At 40.1% G+C, this 24337-nt stretch overlaps 1 protein-coding gene across 3 annotated transcripts in view; it reads right to left on the bottom strand.

The window, feature by feature from the left end:
- Window positions 1-593: 593 nt before the first annotated feature.
- The window catches only part of tead1a (TEA domain family member 1a), a 72998-nt gene continuing 49254 nt past the window's right edge, over window positions 594-24337 (bottom strand). For all 3 annotated transcript variants that reach the window (XM_072663009.1, XM_072663008.1, XM_072663010.1), the window contains 10 exons: window positions 20718-20782; window positions 20165-20227; window positions 12915-13049; window positions 12567-12607; window positions 11608-11663; window positions 11382-11506; window positions 10018-10191; window positions 7566-7706; window positions 6796-6948; window positions 594-6582 (listed from right to left, as the gene is read on the bottom strand). In XM_072663009.1, the coding sequence (XP_072519110.1) occupies window positions 6469-6582; window positions 6796-6948; window positions 7566-7706; window positions 10018-10191; window positions 11382-11506; window positions 11608-11663; window positions 12567-12607; window positions 12915-13049; window positions 20165-20227; window positions 20718-20782 (1067 nt within the window). In that variant the 3' untranslated portion in view covers window positions 594-6468. The remainder of the gene's footprint in view (window positions 6583-6795; window positions 6949-7565; window positions 7707-10017; window positions 10192-11381; window positions 11507-11607; window positions 11664-12566; window positions 12608-12914; window positions 13050-20164; window positions 20228-20717; window positions 20783-24337) is intronic.

Here is a 24337-nt window from a genome sequence, read left to right as displayed (position 1 = left end):
TGTCAGGTGGCACTGGAAATTTTGCTCTGTCAGTATTAATAAGCTGAAGACAGAAGGGTTGCATTTCAGACCCAGCGAGCATTCGAAGAATTTGGTACTGCTAATTAACCCACCTGTTCATAGCTCGCCCTAGCTTTAGCAATACTCCAGACACTAGGAGGGTAAGGGCAGGGTGTGGCACGTCTCCTCATGCTCCACAGCTCAATGCTGGGGGGCTTTATACCCCTCTAGCCCACACCTGGCATTAGGCAGCACGGGGCCAATAGGTTTGTGTTAATCTTCTCCAGAGGGTCCTATTCTATTGGCAGTACTTCTCTACAGGGACTAGACAAGCTGTATGGGTGCATTTGCACATCTGTTTCAGCAATGGGTGCAATTTAAAGTAGCTAAATGCATTCATTAGAAGGGGTGTCCACAAATATTTGGACACAAATCTATCAATGTGGGTGGCTAGCTGGGTAGGGCAGCCTGAATGGTTGGCCTGAGCTGAGGAGTGGTTGTGCTGATGGTTGTGATGCCTTTTGGCCTGCAGGCTCCTTTCCCCTCCCTTCCCCTCCAAACATACTTCCACAGCTGCAAAAGTTCAGTTTGTTTTTATTCAAGAGAAAATGTTGAAAAAGGCAAAAATAACTATTTGCGGTACCAAACGAACACATACACAATATTCACTTCCATCGTTTTGTGCCGTCCCTTCATCTTATAGAGAATGTAAGCAACACCTGTACAGAAGAATCCAGATACGCAATTTTATTTTACATAAATTTCCCACCTTAAAAAATGAACAACAAAAAAAAGAAGGTATCAACCCGAGCACGTCTCAGCGCTCTGAACCAAAACGTCCACTTAAAGCAAACACATCATATGATCACACACTAAAAGGTACCAGTACCTACATGGTGACGAACAACAGACAAAAAACGGAGCTTGACACTGACAAGCCGCTCATTACGAGTAGGAACATTCTTCTACCTTCAGAAACCATCCTAATAAACCCTGCAGCACCTCTCGCTCGCTCTCTCATGGAGGATGAGGTCCAGGCTGTGCCTGATATCTAACACTGCAGTGTTGTACAGCTCTGAGCAGGTTTCAGTAGTGCTGGTGTTCGATGTCCCTGGACAAACACTGCAGCTGTGAAGGCTGATGGCCTCTGTGTTGGTCACCATTTCCCCCCCAAAGGCCCTCTTGAAAGGTCTACTGCATCCTTTTCTTCCACACACAGAGTCTTTCTGCAGTGCTTAGAGCAGTAAAGGAGTATTACACACCGGGTGTACTTCCGCCTCTCACACACTGCCCGCTGTTCCCACGCGGTTCACACTGTATCTGCTGGCTCACAGAAAAGCAAACCATGGGAGTTTTAAAGGGACATTCCTGTACTTTTCAGCCTGACCTGTATCTGCTGCTACTGTGGCAGACAGTCAGTTCCCACAGACAGCGGTGCTGATCCACGTCCCTTCACTCAGTAAAAGAACAGAACCAAAAGCACAGTAATAACAGCAGTCAGTGGGCAGATGCTGGATTCTGTCAGTAAACATTCATATGCAACCGTAAACCAGTATAAGCAGAGTAATGCAACATCCTGAAGGGATTTTTAGAGAGTATTTGACATCAGGCAGAGTTTTCATAACCATCTGGTGTGATAACTTCTCATGATGTAGGCTAGAGAGACGTTAAACTTTTCATTCATCAACACTGTGAACAATTCTGCAAGTTTTCATAAGTGAAATTTCTGCTTCTGAATGAAACTTAATTATTTAATTATTATACAGGAGTTCTGAAAAATCTGAGAGAGACAGTGCAAAAATGACCTCCTATAGTCTTGGCCGGGGCCCTTTATCTCCAACAGAAACTGTAAATTGGTTTAATTTTATAATTTCTGACATGGGACTAGTTTTCTAGTTTCTAAAGAACACAGTTCAGTGTCTCCTCTACTTCAACCCTTAGAAGTCAATAGTTACGACTGTCGCTCTGATACATCACTGAACTACAGTTAGAGTTAGAGCCTTCCATCATTAATTAGTCATTAATTAGTCATTTAATTAATAGGAACGATATTCAAAATGTTGAACGACTTGCCTGCACAGCAGTAACTCCAAATTATATTACATTTATAATAAAATATCTGCTCCTCGAGTTGCAAATGCAGTAGTGGTAAGGATTGGTAAGGACTGGGCCTAGATTCTGAAAGTCTAGAAAAGTTTTCCTAAGAAAAAACTCAAAAATCTTTATGAATAAATCTTTATCTAAAGTTCTCTTAAATGCAATTAGCAAAAACAGTATTTTATGATGCATTATACAGCTTATCGTAGACGATGCGGGACACATTTTTTAATGTACCATTATTCCGTTAGATTCGTGCAATGGAGAGTAAAATGGAGAAAAACTAGAATCAAACTAAGCAGTAAATGTAAAGGAGTAAACAGCCTATAGGAAAATAATCCTTTTTAATTTTTTTAATTTTGCCCTTTCTGACATGGGGCTAGTTTTCTAAAGGAAATGGCAGAATGTAATTTTTAGCAAAATTAAAATGTTATTTTACCTAATTTAAACATAACCTGCATTAGAAAGCTTTGGCACAACATTCTCTAAAACCTGCCACCCACCTCCATTCATGACTGATTCCTCAGCTAAGTAAGCAAAGCACTCTACACCAGTAAGTAAGAGTCCTTGGACATGGCTTTTAACGCTACATTTTCCTGCCTGTGTAACAGGATTTGAATGTAAGTAGCTCGGGAGCAGAGTGTCAGACAACTGCCATAAATGTAAAGTGGTTTTTGCATTGTGTCTTTACACAAGGTCTGTATTTAAACACGCATTTACAGAATTCAGCATCTGCCCACTGACTGCTATCAGAATTGAGCCTCAGCACAACAGGCTTTTTGTTCTTTTACAGAAAAAGTATTCGCAAACACTGAGCATATCGTCACAGTCCTCCAAAAACCTTTGACAGTTTTCATGTTCTGGCGTGATCCAAATCTGTCAGTTCTTCTTCACAATGTATCAGAAATTCATGCTAAATGGACCAATAAAATAAAAAAGCCCCAAAAGTACTTGGAATAAAATCCTTGACATTGACTTCCATTAAACATTTTGAAGATATATTTTTCCTTCTGCTGTAAAGTTGCTGTTTTGGAGATAAAAGTTTTTGTCAGACAGTGGCGATATGCTGTGGATTCAGCAGAGACTGGGTTAGGTTGAAAAACCTACAGTATTTCTGTAAGAGTTGTATTTAAAGAGACTCGGGGCGACCAGTCTTTCCAAATCAGCTAAAGAAACAGTTCAGAAACAGACGGTAATGTTTCAGTGTCTGTTTTTACTAATGCATCATGAATATTTAATAAAAAATAAAAAAGCTACTTCATTTACCATTAAAAGCATATTTAGATAGAACTGATGGAAGTGGAACACGTCTCTTGGAGAGCTCAAGTCACTGGACAGCAATCACCACAGAATCAACTGAGAGACAATCTGAGAGGATATGTCGTATTAATGGGGGTTTGTCCTGTTTCCGTCCTTCAAGCAGCCATAAAACTGGACTATTAATGGTTCTATGCTGGATTTAACTCATCACTACTGTGTGTCAGTTCAACTGAATTCAACTGAATTGAACAACGAACAACTCAAAATACACGTGCCTCATTTTCTACACACGACTGGCGCTGTGCTCCTGTTATAGCATTAGGTTCTGTGGGGTTCCCTTTGCCTGGACATGCTGCATTTTCCGATTCCCAGCTGGTTGAAGCTGGAGAAGTCCATATCAAAGGCACTTTTTATGGTGCAGCACATGTAACGGGACACGCGAGCTGCACTGAATTGACACATTGCAATATTTTTGGTGTTCTACTGAAAGGCAATATTACTGACATACACTGTGCTCAGCTTAGCCTGATAGAAAGATAGTATACATGAGTCACCGCTCTGTATATACAACAACCTGGTGGATTTACAGATATGGATACAGTTCTATTCTTCTCTACATCAGAACTGAACAAACTGAGATTTTGCATTATAAAGTCTAAGATAGGGGTGAGCAATAAAACATGATCATCTATATCACAACACGCTTTTCTGAGTATATCATGGTCTTTGTCGTTACGGAAAGAACACTGAGCAGCGGTTTCATTACAGAGAGAACATCATTAGTCTTGTTTAAGTGCAGCACTCAGTGTGTGAAACAAAACCAATGTTTTTCATAGCAATTTTGTCCAAATGATCATGATACGTATGGTGTATCTTAAAAACCTCTTCAAGTATTGTGATATTTGTGCCATATTGCCCACCCCTAGTCTAAGGCACCATAGACTACCTTTGGCTATGCTGCTGTGTACATTTCTATCCAGTTATGTGCTTTTATTCAACATCAGGAGAGAATTCACAGCTTCATCTGGAGGAAAAGGTAATGACCCTATGTGTGTAAAGGCTCAACACCAAGGTAAAAGGTGGAGGAAAATGTCAGAGGGTCCATCAGGGACCGAATTAGACCTAAAGAAGCGTCTCCTCTACTTCAACCCTTAGAAGTCAATAGTTACGACTGTCGCTCTGATACATCACTGAACTACAGTTAGAGTTAGAGCCTTCCATCATTAATTAGTCATTTAATTAATAGGAACGATATTCAAAATGTTGAACGACTTGCCTGCACAGCAGTAACTCCAAATTATATTACATTTATAATAAAATATCTTCTCCTCGAGTTGCAAATGCAGTAGTGGTAAGGATTGGGAAGGACTGGGCCTAGATTCTGAAAAGCTAGAAAAGTTTTCCTAAGAAAAAACTCAAAAATCTTTATGAATAAATCTTTATCTAAAGTTCTCTTAAATGCAATTAGCAAAAACAGTTCTGAAATATCTCTTAAGAAAGCAGATATTTCCTAAGATTTTTAGCTAGTTTGTAACATAGTCTTTTATGATGCATTATACAGCTTATTGTAGACGATGCGAGACACATTTGTAGTGTACCATTATTCAGTTAGATTCGTGCAATGGAGAGCAAAATGGAGAAAAACTAGGATCAAACTAAGCAGTAAATGTAAAGGAGTAAACAGCCTATAGGAAAATAATCCTTTTTGGAAAATATACCTGTGACGTCGAAAAGCCTTTATTTTCCTTATAAAGAAAGTATTAGTACTTTAATTTTAAAAGTAAAAATGTTTTTTTTTTTTAAATCATCGTTAATTCTAATAATTCAACTATTTAAATATTTTGACAGTCTTACAGTCAGTATAGGATTCTCCAAAGGTTTAGGAAATATTTAAAAACATTTTTAAAGAATACCAATTGCTTTAAGATAAAAAATGAAGAATAGCTTTAACTTATGAGATCTTCTTAAATTAGGAATAAAAGCTAATCTAAACGAACAACTTTCTTAAGACACTTTTGTGAATCTACCGTCTGTATTTCAACAGAATCTGACCACTTATTTCAATAAGCTACGAATAAGAGTATAATTAATATACGATTACAATCTGCTTCTGATATCTCTTAACTATGACTTCTAAGGGTTAACTCTCCTCTGCCAGCTAATGAAGTCAGAAAAGTAGCTGAGAAACTCTGCAGTGCAGGAGAACAATGATCAGTCATCCAAAATACACAGATAACCAACGTCCGCAAAGCACATTTTCTAATGATGTGTTTGAGGAGAAACCTTGGCTCTAATTTGCCCACCTGAACAGTTAACCGTTTGAAAAATCTATCCCTTAATTAATAATTCAACTAAAAAAAAAAAGTTCAACAGGTTGCGGTGGGGTACTGGCACTTCATCCAGCCTAAAATGGGCCAACTGTGTTTTTATGGTATAGAATATTACATACATTAAAATTGCTAATGCTTTGTTTCACCATTATGTGACTAAACATGGCTAAAGATATTTAAGGGAAGAAATTAAGTTATATTGTTTGAGTATCTATGGGGGAGGGGGAGGGGCACTTTCCTGTACTATGAAATACATATTTGTAAGGAAGGATGATTTTTCAGTGACATTATGAAAAAAAAAGAAAATCAGTGTTAAATGAAAAAAGTAACAAAAGCGTACCTCCATTTACCCTCACTCACACCCGTGTAAATTCAGAAAACACAAAACACAAAAATAATAATAACATTAATAAAGCCCCAGATATGACGACAGCATACTGGATGTTTTTTTTTCTTTCCTTTCCTTTTTTCTTCTTCTTCTTCTTCTTCTTCTTCTTTTTTTTTTTTTTTTTTTTTTTACATTTTTTTTAAGTCCAGAGGCACAGCCACTTCAGTCAAGTCTGTTTTGTCACTCAGTCCAAAAAAATGGAAAACAGACTCTGAGCCTGTCTGAAACCACGACGCATCATGTCTCTGTGGACAGAGTTAGTGCTGGGCTCCAGCTCTCTCTCTCTCTCTCTGTTTTGCGCTGGCCGAGCAAGGCAGCAGCTAGCTGGCAGCGTCCTTAGGGTTTTGTGTTTGTGTGTGTGGGTGAGTGTGTGTGAGAGAAAGTGAAGGTGTCTCATTCTTTGACCAGTTTGTAGATGTGATGCTGCGCACCGTGCTCACTGTTCGATACCTCGAACACACAGGCCATGCACAGCAGCGTCTCCTGGGTTTCTCTGTTCGTGACCACCTGCGGGAGCCACAGGAATCGTCAGTTCATGCTTTCCCCGTTCTTTCTCAAACACACAGTGCTGTACAGAGCTTACTCACCAAAATTACACTGAAAAGCACTAAGTGTTTATTTCTCCAGTAAAACACTAATATTAGAATAAACCCTGATAACATTCCTACATCTGGCCCTCTGAGTGCTTAGTCCCGCTTCACAGACGAGGACCAGACTTACCAGCAGGATGGTGAAGTTCTCCAACACACTGTTCATCATGTACTTCTCGGGTAGGTGCTTGAGCTTGTGGATGAAGTTGATCATGTATTCACACATGGGCGAGCGGTTTATTTTGTAGACAAATCGGCCATTCTCAAAGCGGGCGTACTCCGTCTGTGGGGTGAAGCAAAACTTTCAGAGCTGCTGAACATCTCAAAACCTTCAGCATCCAAAAGCAATAGCTTATGTGAAAACAAAGGAAGGCCTGTAGGCACCAACTAGTACCTAGTAGCATAAAATCCAGGTCAAATGAAAGGTTTTGTTGATTTTCTAAGTGTAAAAAAGTTCGTTATCCTCTACAGACACACAATTCTGCACATTCTAAAGCAAAACTGCTGTTTATCTGCTTAATTTAATAGTGAAATAAATAGATAAATAAATAATTACTCGCAAAAGTAATGGCACATATATATATATGCAAGTTATATATATATAAGTTACATTTACATATTCTTATATTCAGTCAAATTGAGTAAATAAATCAAAATAGTCAAAAATATGCTCAAATTTCATTAAATGGATTCCGTTTACTCAGCAGGTAAAAGTGGTCCAATTATGGTCTATTTTTTTCGTCAGATGTGTTCTGTGTGGGAGTGTAAACGGCTTAAACGCACTGAATCAGATTTGGGCCTCTTTCAAACATGGTTTTGAAATCCAATACATTTTCGACTCGCAGCAACATGATTCACTCTGACTGAGGCCATGTCTGCGCTGCATGGGATATCTCTCACCTCCACTTTCTCCACCACCTGCTTGCCGAAAGAGCACACTTTGGTTGAGCAGGTAATGGTCATGTTGTCTGGACTCTCATACTGACTGGTCACGCCATAGAAGGCCCCAGAATCCTCTTGAAGATTACAGTTGAGGTCCGCCTGAGGAGGCACAAGATCACAACACTTCAGTCAGCTACAACCATCTGAACCTCACTCCTAAACTGCAGATCAAGATCTGTTTGATCAGAATCATCTTACTGGATCTAGATCAGACAGTATACCAATTTAGAAAAACACACTATATGGTATACACTATGTGGTCAAAAGTATTGGGACACTTGCTTATTCATTGTTTCTGCTTTTGTTGGAGTAACTGCCTCTACTGTCCAGGGAAGAAGGCTTTCTACTAGATTTTGGAGGAGCACTGCTGTGAGGATTTGATGGCATTCAGCGGCAAGAGCGTTAGTCAGGTCAGGATGCTGCAAGGATAATCAAAACTCCACCTCATCCTCAACTTCCTACAAATATTCGCAAATTACTTCTTGAGAAACGTCCTAATGAAAAGTCCAGGTCAGAGTTATTGTTTACAGCCCTGCTCGAATCACGAGAGATCCCACAGTCCTTGTAAACCCCAAATAATTAAACACTGGAGAATGTCAGACACTTCTTATTTACCTAAAAAAAAGGAGAAGGTGGGGGCGCAGAGAATAAGACCCATGGTTATTGTATCTGCACCTAACAAAACTCACATGCCTCCACATATCACATGAGCTGAGGTGTCAGAAACCTTCTACTCTAACATCTAATCCCTCACACAAGTCTAGAGGTAGTGGTCACCATCCACTCTGAGGATGTAATGAGTGTGAATCTCCAGAGAGTGGTGCCAGAGGTCCACTGCATGTTAGACAGCCCTCTAGAGAGGGACAGAGTGTCTGGGAGAGGGAGACTGGGGAAAAATAAGGAAAGAGGAAGAGAGAGAGGGAGGGGAGGGTGAGTGACAGGAAAACAGTGGACAACAGAAAGAGAGAGAATGAGATAGGAGACAGAGGGGAACAGTGTGAGAGGGGGACAGAGAGACAGAGAAAGAGCGAGCGAGAGAGAGAGAGAGAGAGAGAGAGAGAATGTATGCTGCTCTTCAGGTCCCTGATCCGCAGCACCTGTGGCCCAGACAGGCAGGTGTTTAAACAAAGCCTCTGTATTGCCTGCAGCACTGGGCCATTTCAACAGCACAGCGCACAACAACTCCACTGCTCACCCCCCGGCACTCTCGCGCCACATCAGCCATCGTTACGCTGACCAGCACTGAAAGATGCAGCACCAGGAACACTCACAACACCACGTCTCTGATCTAACTCTCAGCTTCTGTGGATTTTATAATATTGTGTCCAATTCTACCCGAACCACCTCTGTGACACCTCAGTATTTGCCATTCTAGCTAGCTAATATGATTATTTTTAGTACACACACTGTTACACCTCAAACGCTCAATCAGGAAATAATAAATACAGAATAAATGAAGGTCAAGGTATCAGTTGTTACTGTTTGCTGTCTATCAATAGATTTAATATAGGTATTGGGGCCACATGAAGACTGTAAGGATACCAAAATCCTTTGTTGTCATTTTAATGATTCAGGTTTCTGGTGAATATATAAATGTTGAGGTTTTTGAATGTTGCTTTGTCTTTGGAGGAATCATTCTCAGTTTAAAGTAATAAATAATGCAATTAATAATAATGAAAATAATTTGTTTAAACATGCAGACTTAAACTAAACACATACATTTGATAAAATGCTGAACAATAAATATAATATTCATATTAAACATAACAATATTATTTGTATGAATATATTCATATAATAATATTACTATATATTATTAGTTAGAATGTATTTACCACTACTAAAAGTGTCTAAATTCAGAATCAGCTGCAGATGATCAGAGCATGGTTGGAGAGGATTATTCTGGAGGAGTCTGTCTTGTTTAAAGCTCAGACGTTTAGTCTAGTTTACTCCTGATGGTTGAAGTGAGGGGTGAAGAAGATCACCATGGCCAGATCCAGAGAGCTCTCTGAGGCCTTCAGAAAGTAGGTTGGAGATACAGAGGAGTCGGAGAAGGTGTTTAAAAAAAAAAAAAAAAAAAAAAAATAGCCGTTCCTAAATCATTTACGACCAGGTGAGACCATCCCATAAATTTCAGCCCAAGTGCAGATGGTTTTTACGAAGGTGATGTCATTGCTTCTGATATCTACAGATATTGTTTGAAAGAAGATAAAATATTGAAATGTCCACATTTTTAATAAAGAGCTAAATATTTATTGGGGTGTCCAATTTTTTTCACATGACTGTGCATAATATATAATACTTTCAATTGAACACAATCTCTCACCAGTCTGTAAAACAAGCAGCAGAACTGGGTCATGTCTGCGGTGACAGGTTTAACAGTACTGTGCAGGACGGAGCGCTGACTCACCCAGAACTTCACTAAGAAGAAGGCATTCTGTGGTCCTTTCGCAAACAAATCCTTCAGGCCTCCTTTCTTCTCTGGAAATTTATCGTAGATCTGACGGATGTCCACTGACTCCAGCAGTGGATCATTGTGCAAGTGGTTCGTCTGACCAATGTGTACGAAGAGATGCTTGTTGTACTGCAAAAAAACCCCAAACAAACAAAAACTACTATTAGACATAAATTATCCATGTGTGTTTCGTTTCACTGCGACTGTGAGGGGGAAATGTGCTGTAATGAGAAAAGTTAGGGCAGCGTGACAGACAATATATCTTCATTTAGACAGCAAAATCTTCTTTATCTTAGCTTTAGATGTGCAACAAACAAAAAAATACAACAAATATCAGCAGTAAATGTGATTTACTTATTAAATACGATTTAATATTAGAACAAATACAAATTATCACCAATACAGTAAATATACAAATTATTCCTCGTTCTTGATATGTTGGTTAAAAGCACACAGTTAGAGAACCACAGGTTTGAGTGTGGACTCCAGACACTGTGCAGCTGTGTTCAATAAAAGACTGATTAGTTAAACCAACTGGGAATACTGGGTTTCCTCTAGGAAGCGGTGGAAATTATTAATTAATATTAAATGAATATATTCATATATTATTTAATTGTATTTATATAATAGTGGTGTTTTTATATTGTTTTATCCACAGAGAGTCTGGAATATTACCAGATGTTTAATGAGTTTTATACAGTACTGTATGTATAAGTGTAGATAGTATAGAAGATATGTAAGTATATGTATAAAAATAGTCAAAATGATACCAGAAAATATATTTTCTAAACTAAACATCCTGTTTTCTTGGTTAAAGATTAAACAAACAAAAAAAGAGGTATGGGGAAAGAACTGCCTGTGTGTTTGGATATATCAGCAGGCACTGCAATTTTCAAGGAATTGAGCATTTTATATTTTATTAATAACACAATCTGACCTCCTGAGCGACCAATTCCCAGCACCAAGCTACCACTTTGCCTTTTCTTTTTTACCAGACAACTGAATCAAGAATACAAATCATTTCATTTATCTGTTGCGTACACTAGATTAATAGCTGCTGTCTCAGTAGATCAGAGCTAAAAACATTTCATAGGCACACTGCCAAAGTGATAGATCACTGAATTCTGCTTTAGGAGAAGGAGGGTAACAAAGTCACAGCATAGAAGCCATAGGCCACAATAAGCCAAACTACACCCCTTTACCTTCAGCGTAGTATAGAGGGCATGTTCTCCTCACACATAGTCTAATAAGTTGGAACAGCAGTCACTGCTGCTGCACACAAAGTGTGTGTGTGTGTGTGTGTATATATATACACTCACAGACTCTGGGTCCCTCTGCTGCTCCAAGAATGAAGAGAACTCTACCAGCCGAAGTTTGGTCGTGCCAATTGAGCGACCCTGCCATGCTGGAGGGGTGGCTGCAGGCGCTGTGGGGGGCTCAAAACCTAACACAGACAAACACACCGTATACCATAACTCAGTTTCCGTTGCCAGTCAGGTCACATGTCAATTTTCAACATAAACGAAGTAAAGACAAACTATGTACCTGATATAGCCGTGGCAGTCTGAATGGGGTAGGCTTGCTGTGCGAAAGGTTTAATGCTGTGTAAACAGACAGAACGGACAGTTATTGTTGTACCCTGCACCCCTTTTCCCACTGGACTACAGTTATACTGTATGTTCATACTACTCCAACCACATTACACTCTCAACTGGAATTCAATCCTAGCTCAGGCATAGCAAAGTCTTTGCAGGAGAAGAATGTGAATTAAGCCTAAAGCTTCAGAAAACTGCAGAAACACTATTATTAACCACACAGAGAGACATCATTTTACTGTCAGACCAAACCTTCTGTTTCTATTTTTCCATATTGTGAATCTGGCTGTTCTTTATAAAGTGTCACTATGTATGATTAAGTAACCAACCAATAGAAATGCTCCAAAATGACTTAAATAAAACCTCTTACACTGACTTCCACTGAAAGATATGTTTTTTTTTCTTCTCCTGTAAAGCTGCTGTTTTAGAGATGCAAGGTTTTGCAGGACAGGGAAAGAAATATATATATATCATTAAGTCTACCATGATAACTTAAGAAAACCAGGTATCTTCTAGATGGATGAGTAAAGATTATTCGTCAGTTTGCATAAAGATACTGTTATAAAAAAATCTACTACTAGCCTGCCTTGCAGTAAAAAGTGAAACCTGATATTATTTTTTTATTATATATAAAATATATGTATGTATATATATATATATATATATAAATATGTATGTAAGTCGCTCTGGATAAGAGCGTCTGCTAAATGCCGTAAATGTAAATATAAATATTTCATATTTATAGACTTGTTGGTACACTTTAAATGTTTAAATGTTTTTTTATTGTTTATTATTTATTGTTATTATTGGCCTTTTTCAATAAAACAAAAACTTTACCTGACTACTAAATCTAATCAATAGTCAGTAGGATAGAGTTACAGTACAGTAGTAGAGGTAAGCTTTACTCACTCTTGTGAAGATCCCGGATGCCCCGTTGAAAGCTGCCAAAACTAGATTGAGAACGAAAGAAAGAAACAGAAAACAGTCACACTACATACAGCAGCAGAACGAAACCTGGCTCCTCTCGCAGAGCACAAATGCCTCCATCCGTCAGTTGGATTCCCAGTGTAAGTACAAAGCTGCCGTGTAACTGCTGCTGTGTTTCTGGGCATTTATATTCATGTACTCTCCAGCTTTCCTGCTTCAGCACTCGGAAATGTTTATGCTGTAAATCCCTGTCCATGGCGTCATTATGGAGAAGGAGCCTGACGGGTTTAGGGGTGTCTTTAGGGTGTTTTTTTTTAGGACTACTCTTACCCCTGGTGCTCCGGGGAAGCTGGGTTGAGGAAGGCCTGCCAGCCCCAGCTTGTTGTGGATGGCCGTGGCCGAGACGATCTGAGCAGAAGACATGGCCGCCATGCTCTGGAGCGCTTTGTCCTTCACGCTTTGATCCTTCAACAACACAGGAAAAAAGGTTTTAACCACAAAGTGTGTGTGTGTTAATGTGTGTGTGTGTGTGTGTGTGTGTTTGTCACGCCGTGAGGGATGCAGCAGAAACGGCTATCGACAGAACACACGCTGCATGCAGTGACAGGAAAAGGAGTGGGCATACGTTCAATGCACTGAGGGGCTAACTCAGTACAATCTCATGCTTTTAACAAGACGAACTCTGCTCAGCGTCCAAACGCCAGACAGAATCTGCAGCCAAACCTCAGAACTCCATTAGTTCTTTCCTCCTTTTGGAGAAACGATGAATGGACCAGCAGAAGTAATTCCAAAACTACTTGGAATAAAATGTTATTACTCTGCTACACGTTAAAGTTACACACACCAATCAGCCATAACATTAAAACCACCTGTCTAACATTGTGTAGGTCCCCCGCATGCCGCCAAAACAGTCCTGACCATTCGAGGCATGGACTCCACAAGACCTCTGAAGGTGTCTGTCTGTGGTATCTGGCACCAAGACATTAGCAGCCGATCCTTGAAGTCCTGCAAGTTGTGAGGTGGGATCTTCACAGATTGCATCAGTAAACCTCAGGTGCCCATGACCCTGTCGCTGGTTCAGCTGGTTGTCCTTTCCTGGAGCACTTTGGGTAGGTACTGACCACTGCAGCCCGGGATCACCTCACAAGAACCGCCTGAGGTTTACCAGGGTTGATGTTCTGACCCACCTTCAGGAACTGACTGGTCACTTACTGCCTAGTATTTCCACCCCTTCACCGGTCAGTGCTTTCAATGTTACGGCTGATTGGCTTATAGTCACTGTCATGCAAAACCCTTGTATCTCCAAAATGTCAGCTTTACAGGAAGTGGAAGAAACCATCCTAACTTTCAATGGACGTCAATGGGCGGAAAAAAAAGATTTTATTCAAGTCATTTTGGAGCATTTCTATTGGTCCATGAAATTTTTGACACAAAAAAAGAAAGGCCAGCTTTACATATCATGTCGAAAATAGAAAGGCCGCAAAAGTAGAGATACAAGGTTTATGCGACAGCAACAATATATTCCTTGTTCTACTAGTTACTATTATTTCATAGATTTGAAATGATGAAATTACTACGGCACTCTACATCTCTGGCTTGCTTAGACGGCATCATTTAGCTGCTGAATGACTTCAGAAAAATAAAGAACAGAAATAGGGGGGAAAAAAGAGACCACAGCAGGGGTCACTTAACCATGCACCCTATTCAGACGGTCCTCTCCTTTTAGCGTATGGGAAGTGGAGGAAGCAAACATTAAGGACAGCAGTTTTTTTCAGCGAGATAGGAGCTCAGATCTGTTGTGTTATACAGGCTGTAGAGCAGAGCAGAGTCAACTGGAGCACATCGCTGCTCTCCTGAGAAAACCTCTTAACCCATGATGTCATTATCCTGAATTTACACATAAAGCAGATGGTAAGCTGCCACAGTAAGCACAAAAATATCCTGTTAGATTAAACAAAAGCTATGAAACACCTTGAAGCGCTGTTCAGCAGTGGAATTCTCCAAAGCCGCCTTGTAAAAAACATCTGTTGTAAAAAAAAAAGCGCAACTTAAATTTCAGCTGAAGTGAGCTGAGGAGCTCTTCACATTACCAGTTCAGCGCAGAACTGGAACCCTCAACCTCCTCAACACACCATACAATAAAATCACGTCTCATCTGGTCTCTGGAGGTTTTCTCACGACAACAGCGACGAAGGCAAACGGTCAGTCAGGGCTTCTGAATACAGCAAGCTGGGTATACAGCAGGGCCTAAGCTGGTCTTTAGTAGCGCCCAGCGTAGTGGAACTGTAAAGAGCTGGAGAGCTTTGTACTGCCGTCCACAGGCCAAACAGCAAAGCAACAGCATACATTAGGATGGGTACTCACCAAATTAGTGACCTGTACACAAACAGATTGGACTCATTTTAATCAGACTGTCCTTGTAATGCACAACCAGGCCATGTTTCCCCAGAAGCAGCTCCACAGTTTAAAGAACCTCCAAAAGGTTCAAAGATACTTTTAACAGTGTAATCTCCACCACACTCTCTTGAAGACTGAATGCAATATATGGGCAAAAGTATTGGGACACCTGCTCAGTCACTGTTTCTTCTGAAATCTAGGATATATATTTAAAAATAGTACATCCTGCTTTTGTTGGAGTAGCTGTCTCTACTGTCCACGGAAGATGGCTTTCTACTAGATTTTGGGACATTGCAGTCAGAATTTGATTGACGAGTTGACCACATCTGTAACCTACGCATGCTCCGCCCACACACGTGTTCTTGTATAGTAACTACTGTCAGATAGATTTTTTAGATAGGTAAAGAGGACAAGGAGCCGAGAAAATAAAAAAGTGGACATTTGAGAGCTATTGAGTTTATAGACCCAAAGGCAAAAAACGTAGACCTTTGAATAGACCTCCTTTTGTTAGAGTAGCTGTCTCTACCTTTCAAGGAAGATGGCTTTCTACTAGATTTTGGGACATTGCTGTGAGAATTTGATTGACCACACCTGTGACCTACGCATGCTCCGCCCACACATGTGTTCTTGTATGGGCTAAATTTTTAGAACGTTGTAGTAAGCTCTTCTGAGCTCTTCAGTAACAACATCTGGACACCTCCTCAGTCAGTAGGTGTGATGTAATGGTGTGGGGAATGTTTTCCTGGCACATTCCTACAGCTTCTTTCACTAATGAACTCTCGTGGAGGGACTAATAATGGGCGCTAGAGAGCAAAAAAGAGGACAAGGAGCAGAGAAAATAAAAAAGTGGAAATTTAAGAGTTATATTTATCTAAGAGTTTATAGACCCAAAGGCAAAAAAAACACATCACACTCGGTGTGTGATGGTTCCACGATGTTAAAAATCTGTATACGATTTTTTTTTATCATAACAATAATAATAATAATATTAGGGGCAGTGGTGGCTCAGCGGTTAGAGCGCCGGGTTATTGATAACAGGGTTGTGGGTTCGATTCACGGGCTCGGCAAGCTGCCACTGTTGGGCCCTTGATCAAGGCCCTTCACCCTCTCTGCTCCCCGGGCGCTGGAGTTGGCTGCCCACCGCTCTGGGTGTGTGTACTCACTGCCCCTAGTTTACTAGTGTGTGTGTGTTCACTACCACAGATGTGTTAAATACAGAGGACACATTTCGCTGTACAGAGTACACTGTACAGTGACAAATACATGCACCTTTACCTTTAATAATAATAATAATTATAATAATAAAATCACCATTGGTGTGAATAGGCCTTTAGTTAAGTTCAATTTTAACACTAAATTTAATTGATAAAATTAATTAATTATGTGGATTTATCAATGGCAAACAAATGCTGTGTATCCTAATGTTAACGGCCTTTCACACGTACACACAAATATCATTTATAACTCGTTAAATTCCAATATTTTACACAACCTAAAAAGCAGGAAGGTAAATAAACTGAATGCTGTGTTCAACAAGGCAAATCTAAACTGTTTTTGAGCTTTGTGACCCCCCTCAGGTAACCCCCCCCACCATCACCACAGGACTGAAGAACGAAGCGTCTCCATCAACCATACACCACGGCACGTTTTCAGATCATCTTCATTCACACCAAAAGTCACGGCTTACAGAAAAGAAGAAAAGAAAAAAATATCAGACAGAAAGGTCTGGAGATGAAGCTGCTAATTCATCAGCAGTTCAGGAGATTAATGAAATTACTGGCACGCAGCGCAGCCTGCGCAGAACGTAGAGAGCAGTAATTAGGTGAAGTCTGGCTCGTAAGCTGAAGTGTGTGAATTCACACTGATGAGAATGAGCGGAGGTTGAAATGACCAGTGAATAAACTGCTTTCATGAAAGTGTAGCAGATTTTTGCTTAAGATGCCTTCGCACATTAAAAAGCTGAGTGAAAAGCCAGGTTTATATAGGCTTTGTTCACATGCGACGTTACAAAGAAAAATATGAAAAGCTGTATTAATATGTATGCAGTCAGACCATCTGATCTATTAAAATTCCAATCAGGGGAGAGTTTGCTTAAAGTATTTTACTAATGATTTGTAAATTCTTGGCTAATAACCTTGCCCTCTTATATGAAAACATGCCAGACATCATAATACAAACCTTAAAGTAAAAATCTCTAAAAATACCTTACATCTACAGAACTGTGCAAGCGTTTAAGGCATCTGTGGAAATAAGAGCGTAAAGCTGCTGATCTGGTCAGTCAGTGTTTATCTGCTCAGTAAAACACTGATATTAGAATAATCACTAATAACGGTCCTACAGAAAGGAATGGTGAGTGGTGCTGGTTCTCTATCACTGTGTTCATCATTAGAACATCTCCAAAGTTCTCCTCTCTCATGGAGTCTAGTGTTATTTAGAGTTCTCCTCAGATCAACACCTGGTTTGATGGTAAATCAGAGCTTAATGATGGTAAATGAGCTGCTGCTGCTGCTGGAGTTGAACACATCCTCCACGCTGTGCTGGCTGGACTGGGGGGCGTCCAGGAGAAACCTGGAGGAACCGAGCCAGCTCTGTTCTTCAGACTAGCTCACCGACAAGATCTCACTACTTACTTTCTTCAGAATGAGAAGCTCTTGTTTCTCCTTTTTACTGGATTTATGTTCATCTGCTTTATCTGTTCTGATGAGATCTGGAGCTTCTACTGTAAAAACTCTCGTATCGATGAGAGACATGACCAGTACAAGTACAGTCTCAACGTTCAGCTTTGAAAGTGACGCAACATTCTGGTTTAATTTAACTGATTCATCAAACTTGTCTACTAATTTGTTTTTCCACAACATACAGTGCATCCTTAAAACACTTTCTTAAATGGTACATGAGTTACAGAAAAAACGGGTTAAAATGGGTTAAATAAAGGGATTAGGTGCCTAAAACCTTTTCACAGTACTGTAGGTCACAAGACATATAGGCTCGGGTTTCTGGACACAGTTGAGGCTCTTTCCTTAATACCTGTGTCAAGCCTTTAAGCATTCTGAGAGAATACAATTGAACGTAAGTGAACGTATTACTAAAGCTGACCAGCTTTTCACATGTTGTAAATACTAAAAAGGTTTGTTTGTTGGTGATGCTGAACAAATACCCAAGTTTTCCTTCTCAAAACCATTTATTTTAACCACATAAATAATCATAATTTAACTACACTCATTACCGCAGCTCCAAAGAGAGCAGTAGTACAAGTTATTATACCTGTTCTAGCACAAATGAACTGAAATTAGCTGCAAACATGTATGATTCTAATAGGCTAAGCATAATAAGAAAGACCTGTAGATAAGAGATACTTCGATCACTATGCTTACATACAGTATCTGAGATGATTCAGTAATCTTGTCACTCCTGCATGAGTTACCAGCCATTCAATAACTGATTATTTTTTTAGGCATTGTTGCTCTTTTAGCTTCAGGGGTCAAAGTGGAATAAAGAGGAATAATTTGGCTACAGGTTTTTGTGGCTTACTAAAAAGTTAAAGCTTCTGAATACTTAACAAAATCAGACACTTAACAGAAACGCAATTCACTTGATTTATTACTGCCCTCACTTGTAAATACAACCGACAGACAGTAATATAAAGTATTCTATGGTATTAAAGGCAGTTAATCTAGATCATCACTAACTCGTCAGGTAATTAATTTAAGGTTGAATTCAGACTAAACCCCAATAGTAACATTAATGATAAGTTACGTGTAATGTGTCAGTGTCTAAAAAAGCACGGTTCCCTTCCTGACACCATCAAGAAGGAAGGAAAGACTTTCAATCACTGATGAACAATGATCTGGACGCTTGCAGAAAGCTTTTCAACAAGTGAAATAATTCCTTTCCATACAAACATGTTATTTTGGAACCCCTTGAGGGCAAAGCTGTACATGGACAGTGACCATCCTTGAACGCACTTTACAAAAAAATAAAAAATAAGCACCCCGACTACAGCACGGCAAGCAGCGTCCACATTAAATGCTTCATTGAGGGTGTCCTTACAATGCCCGGCAGAGTGCAGCTCCCTCCAAAACAAATACACTTTTGTAGAGAACAGGAAGGAAGCAGGGGACAGGCAAACATGCGGGAGAAAAGAAGTTAGAGTCGGCCGAGTGCATACTGAGCAGGACGCCAACACACACACACACACACACACACAAAGGGGAACTAGGTTACACACAGCCGAGCAGCAGGGTATCCACACCAGGCCTGGACGACAGGGCGATGTAATCGGATATCGGCAATGATTGACATAGAACATGACGGCGTTGCTTTGGCCAACTGTGAGGACTTTTAAACATACAGAGCTGAAGTTACTGCTCAGTGCTGCAGGCTGCCGTTATGAGCTCGCACTGTGCTTTTCTGGCTACGTTCGCATTGCAAGCCTTGCTGTAATTGCCACCGTCACCTGCTGATGCTGGCTGATGACGTCAGCACTAAGCGCATTCGTACCGGCAAAAAGATGCATGCAATCCGATCTGACCGTTTCTGTTCATGTCACATGCTCACAAATTGAATATGTATCCAATCTAAGACCACATATGAAAGTGACTCAAACCTGCTTCGAAAAGATCGGATTTGACATGCTGTGAACATAGCCTCAGTGACACTGGCACGTCGTTCACTCAGGAGAAAATATCTTGTGTAGAAGCTGATGAGAAACTGACGCTGATTTCAGTCAGCCAGTTTTGACACATTGCATCTCATCACTGGAGGTAAGTGACAAAAAGAAAATTGAAAGAAACTGAAAAGAATGTGCAGAACTCTGTAGTTATAGCTTATAGCTAGTTAGTTGCTCGTTAATCTCTAACATTTGCCCATCCAGCAATGAAGCAATGGTCCAAATAGCTACTTTTAATGATTGATTGTAAACTAAGGCATTGTGATTTCCATAGTGGTTTCCATGGTGATTTCATGATAAACTATTATTTTTTGGGGAATTTATGGCGGTATGTTTGAGTTTTCGGTTTGACAAACTTTTTCTGAAGTTGTCTGCATACATTATTGCCGACTCTTTATCCACACACACACCCAAATGACGCGTGGACACAGATACAGGGTTCAAGTGTTCACAAACACAAACATACACACACACACACATTATATATGACATCAGAAAGTACAACAGCACATACCTTTAGCTTAGCATGAAGTTCTCTGGACTTCCGCCGGGCAAGAACCTGAATGTGACTCGAAACCTGTTACACACACAAACAGGTTCGTCTTTATAAAATGACCGGGCTTGGGGCTGCACATCTGCCTTGTGTGATTGTAACATAAACTAAATGGACAAAAGTATTGGGACACCTATTCATTCATAGTTTCTTCTGAAATCAAGGGTATTAAAAAAAGGGTTTATCCTGCTTTTGTTGGAGTACTACTAGATTTTGGAGGAGCATTGCTGTGAGGATTTGATTGCATTCAGTGACAAGAGCGAGGGTGAAGTGAGGATTTTGGTTTTATACCCCTCTAGCTCACGCCTGGCATTAGGCAGCACGGTGCCAATAGGTTTAAGATGTGTATCTGCTTCAGAGAGTCCTATTCTACTGGCAGTACTTAGAATGGGTGCAACTTGCTATTTGTACCGTAGCTGAAAACATTCTTTAGAAGGGGTGTCCATAAATATGTGGACATATAGTGTGTGTAGATTTAGGGGGCATGTTAAATACACACACACATACAACCAACCTGTTTTCTCGTTCTTGTCTTTCCGGTCCTCAGTTTGATGTATCTGGCTATCAGTTCATTCCGACCTACAGAGAGAAGAAAAGAGAGAGTTAAGTGCCTAGAAAACGCTGCGTGGCATGAAGGGGTTAGGTGACTGCATCCTCCAAACAAGCTGAAGATAATTTCATTAATTAAATTAATCTTGACCAGAAGTCATCATCATCATCATCATCATCATCAATCACTTGTTGAGAAGTATAATCGTGGGTATAGATGTATGCAAGAGGGAAACTGCACAAGGGAGGTTTTCTACATAGGACATATTTTTTGTCCAGAAATGTAACACACACACACACACACACACACACACACAGAGCTCTAACAGGTATGGTGAGGGCTCCTGTTCTCCAGCTCTCTGAGGGAGCACTTTGTTGGACTATAAGAACATCATGTGACACCAGGCCAGCAAACGGCGTCTGGGGATTTTTCTCCAGCTAGCTTTTACCCAACGTGCCTGTACTGTAATCTCCTATAGCCCAGACCTGGGCCTCCCTATTCTTCCACACACTCTCACACACACACACACACACACACACACACAGTGTACACATAACGCCACAATACGGGCATTCATGCACACCCTGCACTCAGATCAAAGGGCCACCAAATGGCCGGCTGTAAGCATGCTTACTGCTGCATAATTCATTCTTTTCAGCCGCTTGAAAACACGCTCAGCTGGACTTGGCAGGGCTGCAAAACAACCTCCAGAGAGAGTGAGACGGAGAGGGAGAGCGAACAGAAAGAGAAGGAGAATAAGGCAGAGGGACCATGAGGAAAAGAGAGAGAGAGAGAGAGAGGATAAAGAGGGTTAGAAATAGGGACTGTGGAGGGGGTCCATGTAGAGAGGCGGTGCTTTACACTACGAGTGGTGTGGAATACAGGCTGCGCTCCAAGCAGTGTCAGCTAACCGGTGGAGCCGGCACTGCCACTCGTTACAGTAACAGTAAAACTGCCATGCCTGCAATCAGACTGACCGGTCACTGGACTTAAAAGTGAACTCTGATGGCATACCTCTGCCATTAGCTAACTGCGGGAGCCACCGCGGATTCAAGTAATTAGGGGCTAAATAAGAGAGATCCATTTGGGAATGTTTGCTATATGTGTCCATTGTCATGAAAATCCTTGTATCTCCATTTTGTTTAGCCTTTTTTGACATAATATGCATCCGCCAGCTATTCTCTGCACTTTACAGTGTGTCAGACTTTCATGATGAATGGACCAATAGAAATGCTCCAAAATTAGTAACTTTTTTATTTTTTATTTTTTTTACTTTTAAAACTTCCATTAAGAGGATCACTGCCAGAAAATTCTAATTCTTTAAAACTGCAGTGTTATTTGACTAAACTCTGGCTAATTATTTAAAAAATTAATAAATAAATAAATAATAACATTATATAATATATATATATAATAAAAAATAACTGCGCAAAGTACCAGTCAAAAGTTTGGATGCACCTGGTTATATATATATATATTATATATATATATATATATATATATATATATATATATATATATATATATATATATAATATATATATATATATATATATAATAAAAAATAACTCAACGCACAAAGTACCAGTCAAACGTTTGGATGCACCTGGTTGAATGTGTGCCAATCATCTTAAAAACATCTGATCCAACTGCTAGTGACCATAAAAAAAAAAATTAAAAAAAAAAGAGGACAGTGGGGACACACAGGTATCCACCATCCCCCCCTCCCTTAACTATGGTGGATACCTGTGTGTCCCCAGTGTCCTCTTTAAAAAATATAAAATAAAACAAATATGGTCAGATGTTGGATCAGATGTTTTTAAAAATACATCCAACCAGGTGTGTCCAAACTTTTGAATGATACTGTATATGAGTTTTTTTATGTTTAGATGCAGAGCTGCCTCTAAAAGTGTACTTCACTGTAAGTCATTGTAACCTTAGAAATCTGGGTGTATATGAAGTTTTTACATATTACTGTTACTATTTATTTATTATTTCATAATCAATATTAAAGATAGTCATATCACACTGATGTTGCAGAAGTCTCAAATATGAGACGAAAAGGTTTTAGCGTGTGATGATGCTCAGCTCTGAGAGTCTGTCAAAGCTCAAACATGTGTCCAGTTCATTTGTTAAAAAGAAAAAACAAGAATTTTTGACTTTGAAAGCTTGGAAACATCTGTATGAAGCTACAAGGACAATGAAGTTCAGCTGAAATTCAGTGGACAGCACTTTCGAATGGAGATCTTACAATCCAACAAAAGAAACCACATTCCTTATCTGTGACCATCACTACGGTGAGGGCGATTAGCAATGTCCAGTAATAACTGAATCATATCTGAGTCCGATATAAAAGCTCATGTCTCTGAAGGAAACGGTTTGTATATGGTGGTTAAACAAAAGCTTGCCTGTGGACTTTTGTGGATTGACTCAACGGACTCAAATTTCCAATCTGAAATCCATGAAGATAAATAAAACATTGTTTGTTTCAATCTGGAAAAAAAAAAAACTGTCTAGTTTTACTCAGAACAAATATTATGAGAAGAAATAGCAAGTGAAAGAGAGCTCGGCATGATACGGTAACAAGCACACTTCTGAATTACCCTTGATGAGACTTTAGACAAATGCTCCACGTTAACGTCATATCCAGCCAAAGAGTGGCCGCTGGAGCTCAAGGAGTTACTGGAATCTACAGAGGGTCTAGATGACTCAGAATAACTGATGCAATTCTGGACTCACAGAAGGTTGCTGCAAGCACTTAACTCACCAGGCCTTGTGAACAAGAGGCACAAAAAGTGGCAAGGCTACTGAGAGGCAAAGGCTGAAGGTGGGTCAAACTGACCAACTGAAGTGGCCATAGTGAAGTGGAGATGCTTGAGGGATGGTTTGCAATGGCTGCATTCCTTAGGAGAAGTTTTAAAAGCCTGCTAAAGGGTGAAAGCGGTGGGTCAGGACCGTGCAGGTGGAGGCCAGACAACAAAGAGCTGCTGGATATGTCAGGAGTCAAAGATCATCCCATCAAACCGAGAGAAGCGCCGCTTCAGCAAAGAGTAAGGGGTCTAGAGTGGAACCCTGGAGAACTCCTACTGTTCACAGGCAAAACTAAGGCTGACTGATGGACCTCGGGCTGACCCGGAATGACCTGGTGTAACCTTATCGTATCTCAGGGCCCTTACTGATGCAAAAACAGTCCATGGCGATGGAGTCGGCGTAACCTCGCGGTGATCATCTCAGAACCTCCTTTTACACATCGGCGCTGTGTGAGCTACACAACTGAAATTCTGAGAGAAAGAGCTGTTTGAAAATGGGCCAGAGGCTACTTTGATCACTTTGGTTATACACACACACACACACACTATACGGCCAAAAGTATTGGGACACTTGCTCATTCAATGTTTCTTCTAAAATCAAGGAAATTATAATTACAGTAGATCCTGCCTTTGTTGGAGTAACTGACTCTACTATCCAGAGAAGAAGGCTTTCTAACAGATTTTGCAGCACTGCTGTGAGGATTTGATTGCATTTGGCAACAAGAGCGTTAGTGAGGTCACCCCACCTCATCAAACTCACTAACTCATCCCAAA

This window comes from Salminus brasiliensis, chromosome 19, assembly GCF_030463535.1.
Source record: "Salminus brasiliensis chromosome 19, fSalBra1.hap2, whole genome shotgun sequence".
Taxonomy (NCBI): domain Eukaryota; kingdom Metazoa; phylum Chordata; class Actinopteri; order Characiformes; family Bryconidae; genus Salminus; species Salminus brasiliensis.
The sequence above is the reverse complement of the archived record's forward strand: the minus strand, read 5'-3'. Positions and strand labels throughout refer to the sequence as shown.